Below are 14,718 nucleotides of genomic sequence, written 5' to 3' on the forward strand. Positions count from 1 at the left end.
TTTGATCAGAGAGGGAACTACTTTATTGTATTTTTTAAAATCAAAGTAGTATTGATTTATTTTGCCTTCTGTAAGCCATGGGATTGATGTGCTCAATAAAATTTCAACAGACTGAGACATGTTATTAAATATAAGCAACATGCAATATGAGATTGTGAAACTGCAACTTCTCTAAGTTACAGGGAGAAGGACTGGATATTTATTCAATAACCTAAGATTAAATAGCAAGATCCACTATGCCATTCCTGCAATCAGTGATCTTCAAAATAATCTGAATTGATCAATTATGAATGAGGAAGACATGGTTTAGTAACAACAGTGTTCTATATTTAATGTTTCCCAGTTTCAATGACAAAACCCGCATAACATTTAAACTTGACACATACCAAACGCATAATTTTAAAACAAACCCCAAGATTAATTCAATGGAGGAATTTCTTTGCAGACACTTCAAATCCTTAAGCAAAACAATTACACAGTGAAATTTAATTACCTGTATCGGTGTCTGTACCCTAGAGATCCCAGCTTGCTAAGTTTTCGGGACAAAGAATTTGAATACTCATCAGTTTCAGGCAATCTGATTGAATAAAATGTAAGAAAATATAGTTAAAGCATTCCCTGGTGGGAAATAATGTCAGCACTACTTTGTGAAATGATTATTAAGATTAGTAGCTGGCTTGTGATGTACACCTAGAAAAGTAATGAACCAATGTCTAGATTAGGCTTGGTAATGACCAGCCGTGTAATTCAATAATCCCTAACAGTCTCTATCGCCAACATTTAGGGGAAGGCCCTAAAGCAATGAAATTTTATTCCAGAATAAATTATTGCCTTCACTAGAAAAGGAATGAGTAGAAAAAAACTGCAAAAGATTAAACAAATAAGGAATTGCCCTCTCTTCAATGTTCTTTCTTGTGTATTCCAGTTCTGAAATATCTGTAATGTTTCATATGAATCTATACTGCAATAAGGAATATAAATGTGCATTTTAGAACAGAATCTATTCTTTCCAGGTTTTCAGTGCACCTGGGCTTTCTCAGACAGTGTTGCTATGTGTTTTGTACATGTACACTTCACTCTGACAGCAGAAAAAAAAAAATGATCCCTGTTCAGTACACAGCACTTGTCAAATTAAGCATATTTGGGGAATCTAGCTCGCCCCTAAACAGGCTAATGTTGGGTGCTAACACTCTTCTGTAGTACCCCAAACAGATTATGTAAGAAGCCTGCATGCACCACAGTGGAGTTTTGTAACTGAACTACTGCACTCTTAAGTTAGCAGCATGCAATGCTAATCCATAGACATATTTAAATACCATCCTGACAGTGGGGAATTTAAGTTTGATCAATACTGTGGCAATGTTAAAGATGGTAGCCAAGAAATTAATAAATCCATGTGAAAAAATTGAGATCAAATATTAGTCATAAGTCAAAAAAGCATGAATAAGCATCTGGCCCACGATGTCTGTGCTGACAATGATGACAAATTAAACCTATCACTCTGCATATGATCTATATCTCTCAGTATATCACTAAATTTCTTGCATGTTCATATGCACGTCCAAATGCCTCAAACATCACTTTCACAGCTGCTTCCACCACACCATCACCCCCTCCCCCCACTCACCCCAGTGTTCCAGGCACATACTCCTCTCTATGCAAAAACCTTGCCTCCACGTTGCTTTTAAACATTTCCCTTCTCACCTGAAGCTCTGCCTTCTAGAATTTGATATTTCTATCCTGGGAAAAAGATATCTATGTAGTTTAAACTTTTAACATATCTCTAGTTTCTTAAAAACACAAAATAAAATCCACTGTTAACATCATAACTTGCCCTGGATCACTAGGGTACGTTCCATGTCCTGCTCCTCCAACTTACAGCTTGCCACTTCCCCTCTCCCCAAGCTGAGTGAAGTCAGAGAAGTCATCACAACGACAAGGTCACCGTCAATTCCTGGTCTGAACAGAATTTCTCATAAGTGCAACAAAAACTGCCCTCGTGCTAAAGATCCTGAGGAATCAAATGAGACCTGCCCTGGAAAACCAGTGCATCCCATCAGTGCGGCAAAGAGCTACGGTAGTGTTCCTCCACCACAGAAGAATTCCGGTTCCATCAACCAGTTCAGGAGCATTGCACTGCTGAACATCGAGGGGAAAATAATCTTCTCTGTCATGGCTATGAGGATGACTAGCTACCTCATGGGCATTGGTTACATTGACACCTGAAGGCAGGAGTCTCAGGTTTCTCGGGATGTGCAGTATGAGAAGAGTGAGGTGGAAAAGGAGGACCGGGAATAGAGTGAAGGCAGGGTAGGGATGGATAAGTGTGGAGGACCAGGCAAAAGGCTTAGAGAGAGAGTGAGAGTGGTGGAGTGGAAAAGGTGGGGAGGGGGAAGGAGCTAGATAGGGGAATGCAAGAGATAGAGAGGAAGAGAGGGGGGAGAGGAAAAGGAAGAATGTGGAAGAGTATAGGACTGGAAGTGAAGGGGAGGGACAGAAAATTAAAAAGAGAGAGGAAGAGAGGGAAGGAAAATGAAAAAGTCATACAAAGAGAGAAAGAAGGAAGGGGAAATACAAGACAGGGAGGGAGGAAAAGGAAAAGAGGGAGAAAGGTAGACAGAAAAGAAGAGACAAAAGAAATGAGGAAATAGGAGGGAGGAATAAGAAAAGAGGAAGGTAAGAAGGGATTGGGAAAGGAAAGGGAAAAGGAAGAGAGAAGGGGTGGCAAGAAGGAAGAATATGGGAAAAAGAGAGGGAAAGAGGAGTAAAGGGATGGGAAGTGGGATGGAGGAAGCAAGCAGAAAGTGAGGAGAAGTGGGAGCTTGTAATGGTAAAGGAAGAACAGAGAGGGACAGGTGCGTTGAACAGGGGTTGGATTGAGAAAGAAGTGAAGGGGTGAAGAGTCGGAACAATAAAGGGGGAGGTAATAGAGAAAGATGACTTAGAGGGGAATGATTAGGTGAAGAAAATACTGAAGGAGAGAGGGTAATAGGGTGATGTAAGTGAGAGAATATGGGCAGGAGCATGCTTGTTGAGTCTATAAATGTCCATGTATGTGTGTACATAAATGTGTGTGCTAAGACCATCTAACAGAACTTGATATTCAATTATTTTGCATCTTATTGCCACAGAACCAATTCTTTGATTTCTTCAGCAAACACGAGGAAATCTGCAGACGCTAGAAATTCAAACAACACACACAAAATGCTGGTGGAACGCAGCAGGCCAGGCAACATCTGTAGGAAGAAGCAATGTCGATATTTCGGGCCGAGACCCTTTGTCTGGACTAACTGAAAGGAAAGATAGTAAGAGATTTGAAAGTAGGAGGGGGAGGGGGAAATCTGAAATGATAGAAGACCGGAGGGGGTGGGGTGAAGCTAAGATCTAGAAAGCTGATTGGCAAAAGGGATAGGATCATGGGACAGGAGGCCTAGGGAGAAAGAAAGGGGGAAGGGAGCACCGGGGGAGATGGAGAACGGGCAGAGAGAGAGGACAAAAAGGGGGGGAGGGTGAAAAAAACTAAATATATCAGGGATGAGGTAAGAAGGGAAGGAGGGGCATTAACGGAAGTTAGAGAAGTCAATGTTCATGCCATCAGGTTGGAGGCTACCCAGATGGTATATAAGGTGTTGTTCCTCCGACCTGAGTGTGGCTTCATCTTGACAGTAGAGGAGGCCATGGAGAGATACATCAGAATGGGAATGGGACGTGGAATTAAAATGTGTGGCCACTGGGAGATCCTGCTTTCTCTGGCTTTCTTCATAGCATTTACTGTACAATAGAGTCTCTTTCCTGAGAAGAAATTCTGCACAAGCATTTTCCAGTAATCAAACTGCTGCACTGAATACATACGAATCTTTAACTGGGTGGTGGGGGTTGGTGCTTTTTTTGCTGCTTATGTGTAGGAAGGGGAGGAGAGTTTTGGGGTTCTAACATTTTCTGTTTTGTGGATGTCTGCAAAGAGTAAGAATTTCATGTTGTCTATTGTATACATTCTCTAATATTTAATTGAACCATTGAACTTACCTTCAAACCTGAAAAATTACCATTGCACATCTCTGCACAGTGTTCAAACACTGGAAAGAATACTTCATGGTCCTTTTTAACATTTTGCAAAATGAGGTGTCTTGCATATATTTGCATGAATTAAATGTTCTTTTTATTACTTTTCATCAATTATAATCTAAACACAAATGAACAGATGCCAAAGTAGTATCATGGTCTACAGGGATTTTCTTGCAGAAATTAAGACTTGATCAGGAGCAATGAAATATTATGATACGTACCTGAAAAATGTATGATATTCAACACAGCACTTCCATAGATGCTTACAGGCTGCTTTGTTGGGTACCTCAAAGAAGTATGATGTTTCAGAGCACTAACAAATAAAAAAAAAAGTAAATCATGAAGTGTAATTTAGATTGTCTTTGTGATGTTCCATGCAAGTCTGGCAATGAGAGATAGGGAGATCCCCATATGTATTCCGCATAAGAACACCACAACAATCACCAGAGGCAAACCCAATTAATATTAATGATGCTAAGGCCATACTTTGACTGAGGGCCTCCACATTTGGTCATGTTTCACGGCAGAAATGAATTCCTTTCACAATAATGAAAATGTTATAGTTACTGATACTAAACTGGAAATAGAATGAGTGGCTAGCTCAGGCATGGGCAAACTACGGCCTGCGGGCCATATGCGGCCCGTTAAGCTTTTTAATCTGTCCCGCAGAACTTGATGAAATTATATTAATAAACCTTGTTAACGTTTTTTCCCCGCAATTCTGGCGTTTTCCCAATAGATGACGCATTCTATATACATTGACCTTTGTTGAGGTGCAGCATATTACTCCACATTTGCGCTTTACTCTTTGTTCGGCTCGACCTATTTGTGTGAACAGGCGTTCAGCGTCATGAACATCAACAAAGCCAGCCACAGATCCAGGTTAACTGACCAACACCTCAGATCCATCCTGAGAATCGCCACAACAAAACTAAATCCAGACTTTGATGCGCTGGCTAAAAAGGGAGACCAACAACACTGTTCCCACTGAAATTAAAAAATAAGTTTCTTCGTTGTGTTATGTAAAAAATGCATTTGAAAATATTTTTTTCAATAAGCCTTACATGTTACAAGTCGTTTCTGTTAAGTGATGGACATGAGTAGTGTGCAGGTGCACGTACATTCTCAAAATAAAAAATGCGCTCCAAATCAAATAACGCGCTCCGCATACTGGCGCGCTGTCGCTGTTCTGTCCTTGTGCTGGTCCTTGTTGAGTTTTGGCACAGGGGACAATTGAATAAGAAGGAGCAGGACAAGTAGACCTGCATCTCCTACCGTTTTTGAAATAAAGACAGTCAGGAGGACTGAAGGATAACAGAATTTTCAGTGCTTTAAAATAATAACTGTTACTATTAAAAAAAGCTGTATTTTATTCATTTAATTTTCAGTGTTTTAAAAGTCATTTCAATAAATAGCTAAATACCATGGGACTTCAAAGACAGATATTTTGTTGTAATGCATTTGTTCATTTTCAATTGAAATTAAAGCACATGTTTTCTACATATCCCATGATATTTTATTTTCTCTTAAAAGGTGTATTACCAAAACACTCTGTCCATCTGCTCCTGGTCCGGCCCCCCTGTCAAATTTTAGAACCCTCTGTGGCCCACAAGTCAAAAAGTTTGCCCACCCCTGGGCTAGCTTCACAGAAACCCTCTCCACATTATGGCAGATGGAGGAGGAAAACCTGGAAATCCCACATTCTCCTCAGGCTACATTGGGTATGGGTCACTCAGGAAATCTGTGCCAACAGTAGATCCCCTAGGAGCCAGGCTCAATATCACAATAGATTTCATATCAATGCCTGTGCCATAACCCTTCAAAATCCAACACACTAAAATCACAATTTTACCTTAAGACAGATCTATTCCACTGTGGCAACTAAAAATGAGTCTTCCTTTCTCAGAATGACAACATATAAGTTTCTACTAACAGTATGCTAACAATGCTCTCATGCCATTCATGCATTATAAAGTTTTTATAATTATATAAAGCGGAAAAGGGTGGCTAAAGGAATGTAGGTCCCTTGGAGGACGAGAAGAGGGAATTGATATTGGGTAATGAGGAAATGGCCAAGGATTGAATGACTATTTTGTGTCGGTCTTCATAGTGGAAGACACATCTAATATCTCAAGGAGATTTTATGGATGTGATGGGAATTGAGGACCTCGATACAATAGTTATCACTAAAAAGATAGCGCTGAGCAAACTTGAGGGCCTGATGATAGATAGTCAAGTCAAATTTATTTATAACGCACATTTAAAAACAACCCATGTTGACCAAAGTTCTGTACAAACCATAACAGATAGCTAAAATCACAAATACAAAAAACACAGATATAAAGCAACAAGGCAGTCCCCTGGTCCTGATGGAATTTATCCCAGAGTACTGAAAGAAATGACAGAAGTTATAGTAGAGGCTTTGGTGACAATTTACCAAAATTCTCTGGACTCTGGACAGGTCCCGGCAGATTGGAAGAAGGCAAATATCACACTACTGTAAGCAAAAATGCAGGCAACCATAGGCCAGTTAGTTTAACATCTGTAGTTTGGAAAATGCTTGGGGGTGGTGCAGAGGAGGTTCACCAGGTTGATTCCAGAGATGAGGGGGTTAGACTATGAGGAGAAATTGAGTCGCCTGAGACTATACTCACTGGAATTCAGGAGAATGAGAGGAAATCTTATAGAAACATAAAATTCTGAAAGGATAGAGGCAGGAAAGTTGTTTCCACTGGTAGGTGAGACTAGAACTAGGGGACATAGCCTCAAGATTCGGGGGAGTAGATTTAGGATGGAGATGAGAAGGAACTGCATTTCCCAGAGAGTGGTGAGTCTGTGAAATTCTCTGCCCAATGAAGCAGTGGAGGCTACCTCAGTAAATATATTTAAGACAAGGTTGGATAAATTTTTGCACAGTAGGGGGATTAATGGTTATGGGGAAAAGGCAGGTAGGTGGAGGTGAGTCCATGGCCAAATCAGCCATGATCTTATTGAATGGCGGAGGAGGCTCGATGGGCCAGTTGGCTGATTCCTGCTCCTATTTCTTATGTTCTTATACTATGAAGGTGAGCTTCTGAATCTGACCACTAGGCCCAGAACTGTTCTTGGTTAGCAACTGCATAAGACAGCCACAGGGGGACATTACTTAGGCCCAGTGACTTGGAAAGTTAAAATTAATGCCAAAGGATATTAATTTACTAATGACACTGAGTTGGTCTGTTCTGGTAAGTGTACCACCTTTTGGGAATAGATTGCAATACAACTGATCAAATAATCTGAACAAGTATAGAATATGAAAAAAAACTATGTCTTCTGCAAATTTAACAATAAAACTTACATTTTTATAATATTTAACATTCCAACAATTCAATATTAAGCCTGAGAATGGAATTTTCAAGATACACCAGTGAATATTACAGCATAGAATATCCAGAGCTCCAAGACCTGGCCCTCAACATCTCCTTGTGCAACTGGATCCTTGACTGCAGACCCCAGTCAGTTTGGATTGACAACAACTTCACCCCTACAATCACCATCAGCACAATTGGACCACAAGGCTGGGTGCTTAGACCCCTGCTCTACTCGCTTTATACCTTTGATTGTTTGGCTAAGTACAGCTCCAATGCTACATTAAAGTTTCCTGATGACACCACTGCTACTGGCTGAGTCAGATGTGTTGATGAATCGGCACATTGAAGGAAGACTGAAAATCTGATTGAATAATGCCACAGTAACAACCTCTCACTCAACTCTAGCAAAACCAAAGAGCTGGTTATCGATACAGGAGGAAGAAGGCTGGAAGTCTATGAGCCTGTCCTCATTAGGGGTCAGGAGGTGCAGAGGGCAGTAACTTTAAATTCCTTGCCATTATCACATCAGATGATCTGTCCTGGGATCAGCACATAAGTGGAATCAGCACATAAGTGCCATCACAAAGAAGGAACAACAACACCTCCAGCTTCTTAGAAGTTTGCCTAGATTCAGCAGGTCACCTAAAACCTTGACAAACCTCTGCAGGTGCACAGTGGAGAGTATCCTTTGCAGCCTCGTATGAAAACATCAATGCCCAAGAACAGAAAAGTCTACAGTAGGTGGTGGATGCTATTCAAGCAAAGCCCTCCCCAACAATGAACACATTTACATGGGGTGCTTCTAAAAGAAAGCAGCATCCACTATCAAGGATCCCACCATCTAAGCCATGCTCTCTTCTCACTACTGCCACAGGGCAGGAGGTACAACAGCATTAGGGCACACATGATCAGGTTCAGGAATAATTATTTCCAATGGTTAAGCTCCTGAACCAGAGCGGATAACCTCACTCACCACAATTCTTAACTGATTCCACAAAGTACAGACTCACTTCCAAGGACTGTACAACTCATGTTCTCACTATGATTTACTTTTTTTATTTATATAATTAGTTTTCTTTCACACATTGGTTGTCTGATGGTCTGTATTTAATGATAATTTTTCATTAATTCTGTTGTATTTCTTTATTTTCCCATAAATGCATGCAAGAAAATGAATCTAAAGGTAGTATATGATAACTTACATGTACGTTGATAATAGATTTACTTTCACTTTGTGCCTGAAGAGTAGTTGTATTTTATTCATTTTGAATAAGGAAATATTTGGCACAACTAAGTTTTTGCTATAGTGGTGTTCTGAAATGAAATATGCAATCTCATTGCTGAATAGAAAAATAAGCTCAAGAACTAATCCCAGAGCCATTACAATGAGTTTGTACATGGGAAACAAACAATTCTCAGACAATCATTCATAAGGTATATATAAACTATTTTAAAGCTCATCATATATTACAATCATTTTACTGGGTAAAAATTAATTTCATCAAATGAGAAATAATTTGCTTTAAATCTTCAGCATTTCTGTTTGCAATTGTTTGTTTCTCCTCTGAAATTATTACATTATTTGACATGTATTCTAAAATATGGTTTCTGAATGATAAAATGTAACAAACACATTCCCACAACAAAGTATTTGGTATATATGCATTTATCTCCAGGTCTTTCAGATTCATTCAATGCATTAATAGCAAAGTTCACTGAAAGCCTATCTCAAAAACGATAACCCAAAATGACTGCAGGTTTTCCACGTTGAACACTGTCAGCAGATTGATTGATCACCTACTCATATACAGTGGCTTCATGACAAGGTCTTTATCTGCCCTGTGATGTTTTATGAACTTCAAGGGAAAATTAATTAAAGCTGTTTTATCTTTCCAGTCAAATAGCTGTGTTTATTATTCAAAGTCACAGAACAATGCAAGGGAGTCGGTGGCCCCAGGGTACATTTGAGGCCTGTACTATAAATCAGAGCTCTGAATTAACATTTTTGTCTGACAGGAGAAACATGAAGAACAATGCTGCATTTTTTCTTCATTTATTTGTGCATTGGTTAGCTTACCAGCGCACAAACAATTTTCCCAATTAATAAATTATAGAATTTGAACAAGAAACTTTTAAGACAGATGTAGTACGTAGAGCTAAAATTAGACAAATTTATCAACATTAAAAAGGCAAGAAGTATTTTTTGTTTCTCATATTCAATGCCTCTGCAGACTCCAAATTATCATTTCATTCACTCTTTAACCTAATACCCTTCTGATTTACAAATTTTCTTCTAAAATCCTTCCGAACCAATTAATTATCTCTTTGCCAATTAATCTTACTGTACATCACCTGCAAGAGCTAATCTGCATTTTCCTAAATTGGCTCCCCTGGTGCTTTCATGATGCCCCAGACTTTTTCTCTCTTTCGATAAAAGTTTTGAAAAAAGTAAGAGAGAAGTTTCAAAGACATGCCAAGCAAAAAGCAAGAATATCTATATTGTTTAATAGACCATGTTAAGGAGTTGGAGCTGGAACAGGATGAACTTTGGACCATTTGGGAGGCTGAGGGGATGATGAACAGGACATACAGGGAGGTCATTACACCCAAGGTAACTGGGAGACTGCCAGGAAGTGGCAAGGGGATAAGCAGCCAGAACAGTGTATACCCCTGTGGCTGTTCCCTTCAACAACAGGTAAACCACTTTGGATACCGTTTGGGGGTGGGGGGATGATCTAGTAGAGGAAAGCCACAGTCTCTGCTAATGAATCTGGTTCTATAGCTCAGAAGAAAAGATGAGGTGAGATGTAGTGATAGGAGATTCAAGGGTTAGGAGGACAGAAAAGAGATTCTGTAGGGGGGAAATGAGATTTTACCTCCCGGGTGCCAGGGTCAGGCACATCTTTGATAGGTTTGACAGCAGTCTTAAGTGGGGGAGTGAGCAATCAGAGGTCATAGTCCATGTCAGTCCCAAAAACATGAGGTCCTGCAAGTGAGTTCAGGGAGTTAGGTGCTAAGTTAAAGGACAGAGCCATTCCACATGCAAGTGAGGCCAGAAGTAGGAAAATCATTCCATTTAACACATGCAGGAGGGAAGGCTTTAGGCTTTTGGATCATTGGACCCTCTTCCAGGGAAGGTGGGACCCATAGAGGAAGAATTGCTTGCACCTGAACTAGAGGGGGACTAATATCCTAGGTGGAAGGTTTGCTAGTGTTGCACAGGGGAGAGGGTGTTTAAATTAGAGTTGCAGGGGGGTGGGAATCAGAGTACCAGAACAGATGAATGGAATGGTTGTGGAGAAAGATGTTGTTAAGCCGAGATGCAAGGTCAGGAATCAAAAGGTTGAGTATGCTGGGACTAATGTTATGAGATAAGAATATGGCAACAAACCACCCAGGAATCTCGTTCCCATCTACAGAATCTCTCTTCTGTTCTCCTAACCTTGAATCTCATATCATTACAGCTCACTTCTTCTCCTCTTTGTCTGAGACACAGAACCCGACTCATTACCAGAGACAAACACAAGGAAAACTGCAAATGCTAGAAATTCAAACAACACACACAAAATGCTGGTGGAACACAGCAGGCCAGGCAGCATCTATAGGGAGAAGCACTGTCGACATTTCGGGCCGAGACCCTTCGTCAGGACTAACTGAAAGGAAAGATAGTAAGAGATTTGAAAGTAGTGGAGGGAGGGGGAAATGCGAAATGATAGGAGAAGACCGGAGGGGGTGGGGTGAAGCTAAGAGCTGGAAAGGTGATTGGTGAAAGAGTTACGGAGCTGGAGAAGGGAGAGGATCATGGGACGGGAGGCCTCGGGAGAAAGAAAGGGGGAGTGGGGGGAGCACCAGAGGGAGATGGAGAACAGGCAGAGTGGTGGGCAGAGTGAGAGAAAAAAACAAACAACTAAATATGTCAGGGATGGTGTAAGAAGGGGAGGAGGGGCATTAATGGAAGTTAGAGAAGTCAATGTTCATGCCATCAGGTTGGAGGCTACCCAGCCGGTATATAAGGTGTTGTTCCTCCAACCTGAGTGTGGCTTCATCTTGACAGTAGAGGAGGCCATGGATAGACATATCAGAATGAGAATGGGACGTGGAATTAAAATGTGTGGCCACTGGGAGATCCTTCTTTCTCTGGCTTTAACTTTAGAAATTATCTCAGGTTACTCACAGCCCTCTATTTTTCTAAGCTCCATATACCTATCCAGGTGTCTCTTACAAGACCCTACCATATCTGCCTCCACCACCACTGCCAGCAGCCCATTCCACACACTCACCACACTCTATGTAAAAAATTTACCCCTGACATATCCTCTGTACCTACTTCCAAGCACCTTAAAACAGTGCCCTCTCATGTTAGCCATTTCAACCCTGGGAAAAAGCCTCTGACTATCCACACGATCAATGCCTGTCATCATCTTATACACCTCTATCAGGTCACCTCTCATCCTCCAATGCTCCAAGGAGAAAAGGCTGAGTTCACAACCCATTATCATAAAGCATGCTCCCTAATCCAGGCAACATCCTTGTAAATTTCCTCGGCACCTTTTCTATGGTTTCCACATCCTTCACGTAGTGAGGTGACCAGAACTGAACAACGTACTCCAAGTGGGGTCTGAACAGAGTCTTATACACCTGTAATATTACCCCTCAGCTCTTGGTCAATCCCACCATTGAAGAAGGTCAATGCACCGTATGCCTTTTTAACCACACAGTCAACCTGCGCAGCAACTTTTAGTGTCCTATGGACTCGGACCTCAAGATCCCTCTGATTCTCCACTCTGCCAAGAGTCTCACCATTACTACTATATTCTGCCATCATATTTGGCCTACCAAAATGAACCACCTCACGCTTATTGAACTCCATCTGCCACATTACAGCCCAGTTTTGCATCCTATCGATATCCTGCTGTAACCTCTGACAGCCCTCCACAAAATCCATAACACCCCGAACCATTGTGTCATCAGCAAATTTACTAACTCACCCCTCCACTTCCTCATCCAGGTCATTTATTAAAAATGACAAAGAGAAGGGATCCCAGAACAGATCCCTGAGGCACATCACTGGTCACCAACCTCCATGCAACCACTCTTTGCCTTTTGTGTGCAAGCCAGTTCTGGATCCACAGAGCAATTTCCCCTTGGATCCCATGCCTCCTTACTTTCTCAATAAGCCTTGCGTGGGGTACCTTATCAAATACCTTGCTGAAATCCATATACACTACATCTACTACTCTACCTTCATCAATGTGTCACATCCTCAAAGAATTTAATCAGGGTGGTAAGACAGCCTGCCTTTGACAAAGCCATGCTGACTAGTCCTAATTATATTATGCCTCTCCAAGTGTTCATAAATCCTGCCTCTCAGGATCTTTTCCATCAACTTACCAACTACTGAAGTAAGACTCACTGGTCTATATTTTCCTGGGCTATCTCTATCCCCTTTTCTGAATAAGGGAACAACATCTGCAACCCTCCAATCCTCCAGAACCTTTCCCGTCCCCTTGATCTCTTCAATAAATTTTGCCATTCCACTCAATCTGATATAACCATACAACACTGATGCCTACTGTCCTCTTAAGTACAATAAAATCTATTCAGTTGAGTGAATTGTTCCAGAAGCAATAGACCTGCACAAAATTACCTTCATAAATAATTTTTGAGTTGTTCCAGATTTCTCTGTCTCCACGAGAAATGATTTGACCACAGTTATGCAATAGATATAATATATGCATTTACACGAGTTAGGATTATATTCCCCAATCAGATTTTGTAACAAACAGTCACACATATAGGAACAATTGACGATCTAATCTAGGCTAACTTCACATCTGTTAACTTTAAGTGGACAGAAATGAGACACTATGGAGTAAAGTCCTGCTGTGAGAATGTATTGAAAACTTACTTTTAACATGACTAAATGGGCTATTCAAACTGAATGTACCACTGGGAAGAGACACACTATTAAACCTCAAATTTTATTTTCATTTGGAATACATTCAAGACCTAAAAGATAGCTGATTACTTCCAAACCAAAATTCAAGGGGGAGAGGAATATGAGATTATGGTGAGAGATTTAGTTCAGCATGACAGAAGGGAGCTCAATGGAACATTTACAGGACTGACTGGATTGAATTTATCTGTTTCTGTGATATTTTTAGAAAATATTAACTCTGCCCTTATTCGACAGCACAAAACATAATTGAAATTATAAATGATTAGCTTATGGAGATGTTAAGAAGTGATGTCAGGGAAAGTGGAAGAATGCCGACTGTGTGAAACTTACATCTTTTCCCAGCACCCTTAGCTCAAACTGGGTTTCTCTGAAGTTCACCTTGGTAATTCTTGGCCTGTTAGCAAACAGAGAGCCTTTTAACTTAAAATAACAATCATTGATGATAGAAAACAATAATGAATTCATGTTGTAGATCACCTACCAGAAATACTTCCCAACTTGTATTTTATTCTTGTAGACAACAACTCCAACTGGTGTTAAACCTAAAAAATATTCAGTTTGGTTTTCTCCCTGAAATTTAATCAGAGGTTTCATTTGCAGGTATTACTTAAAATATTCAAATTATCTGGTTTTTTTTGTTAGATACCTTGTTTCCTATTACTGTTTTAAATTGTGTGATTTTTCAATTATCAACATTAATATGTAACCTTTATCAAATACACTTAGAATTTAGAACAAGGAGAGGAAACTCATTGAAACAAAGAAAAAAAATTAGAGCTTTTCAGGCTGAATGCTGAAAGCATGTTACTGCTTGCCTAGGTTCTAGATCCAGGAGTCATAGTCTCGGGATACAAGATAAGACATTTAGGACTAAGGTGAGCAGACATTTCTTCATTCAGAGTGTGGTGACCCTATGGAATTCTCTACCAAAGGAGACTATAAAGCACAAGACACTGAATCTTAAGGGAGACAGACCATTTTCAAAACACAAAAGGTATCAAAGAATACAAGTGAGTGGACATACAGTATTGAGATAAAGGATCAGACATGGTCATAAGGATTTACCTCCTGCCTTTCTGTATTCTAGAAGGCACAAATCAGGAAGACAATGACTCTCCAACATGCCTAGAAAAGTGCAGTTCTAATAAGGAAACACAGAACTATCCAAGAAAAATGAGCCCATTTAATTTGTAGGCCATCTACCATCTTGAACATTCATTCCCTTCAGTGTCAGTGCATCATTGCTACAAAGCACACTATCTATAAAGTCCACTGCAGTTATATCCCTAGATTACTCTGCCATCATCCCCTAAATCCTCAGCTTCTACCATGAAGAATGACAAG

General features: G+C 40.3%; 1 protein-coding gene across 8 annotated transcripts in view; it reads right to left on the reverse strand.

The window, feature by feature from the left end:
* Positions 1–14,718, reverse strand: part of epb41l4a (erythrocyte membrane protein band 4.1 like 4A) — a 223,575-nt gene that overhangs the window by 66,441 nt on the left and 142,416 nt on the right. For all 8 annotated transcript variants that reach the window (XM_059969539.1, XM_059969535.1, XM_059969533.1 and 5 more), the window contains 4 exons: positions 13,856–13,944; positions 13,705–13,768; positions 4,287–4,378; positions 494–577 (listed from right to left, as the gene is read on the reverse strand). In XM_059969539.1, the coding sequence (XP_059825522.1) occupies positions 494–577; positions 4,287–4,378; positions 13,705–13,768; positions 13,856–13,944 (329 nt within the window). The remainder of the gene's footprint in view (positions 1–493; positions 578–4,286; positions 4,379–13,704; positions 13,769–13,855; positions 13,945–14,718) is intronic.

Source organism: Hypanus sabinus, chromosome 5 (assembly GCF_030144855.1).
Source record: "Hypanus sabinus isolate sHypSab1 chromosome 5, sHypSab1.hap1, whole genome shotgun sequence".
Taxonomy (NCBI): domain Eukaryota; kingdom Metazoa; phylum Chordata; class Chondrichthyes; order Myliobatiformes; family Dasyatidae; genus Hypanus; species Hypanus sabinus.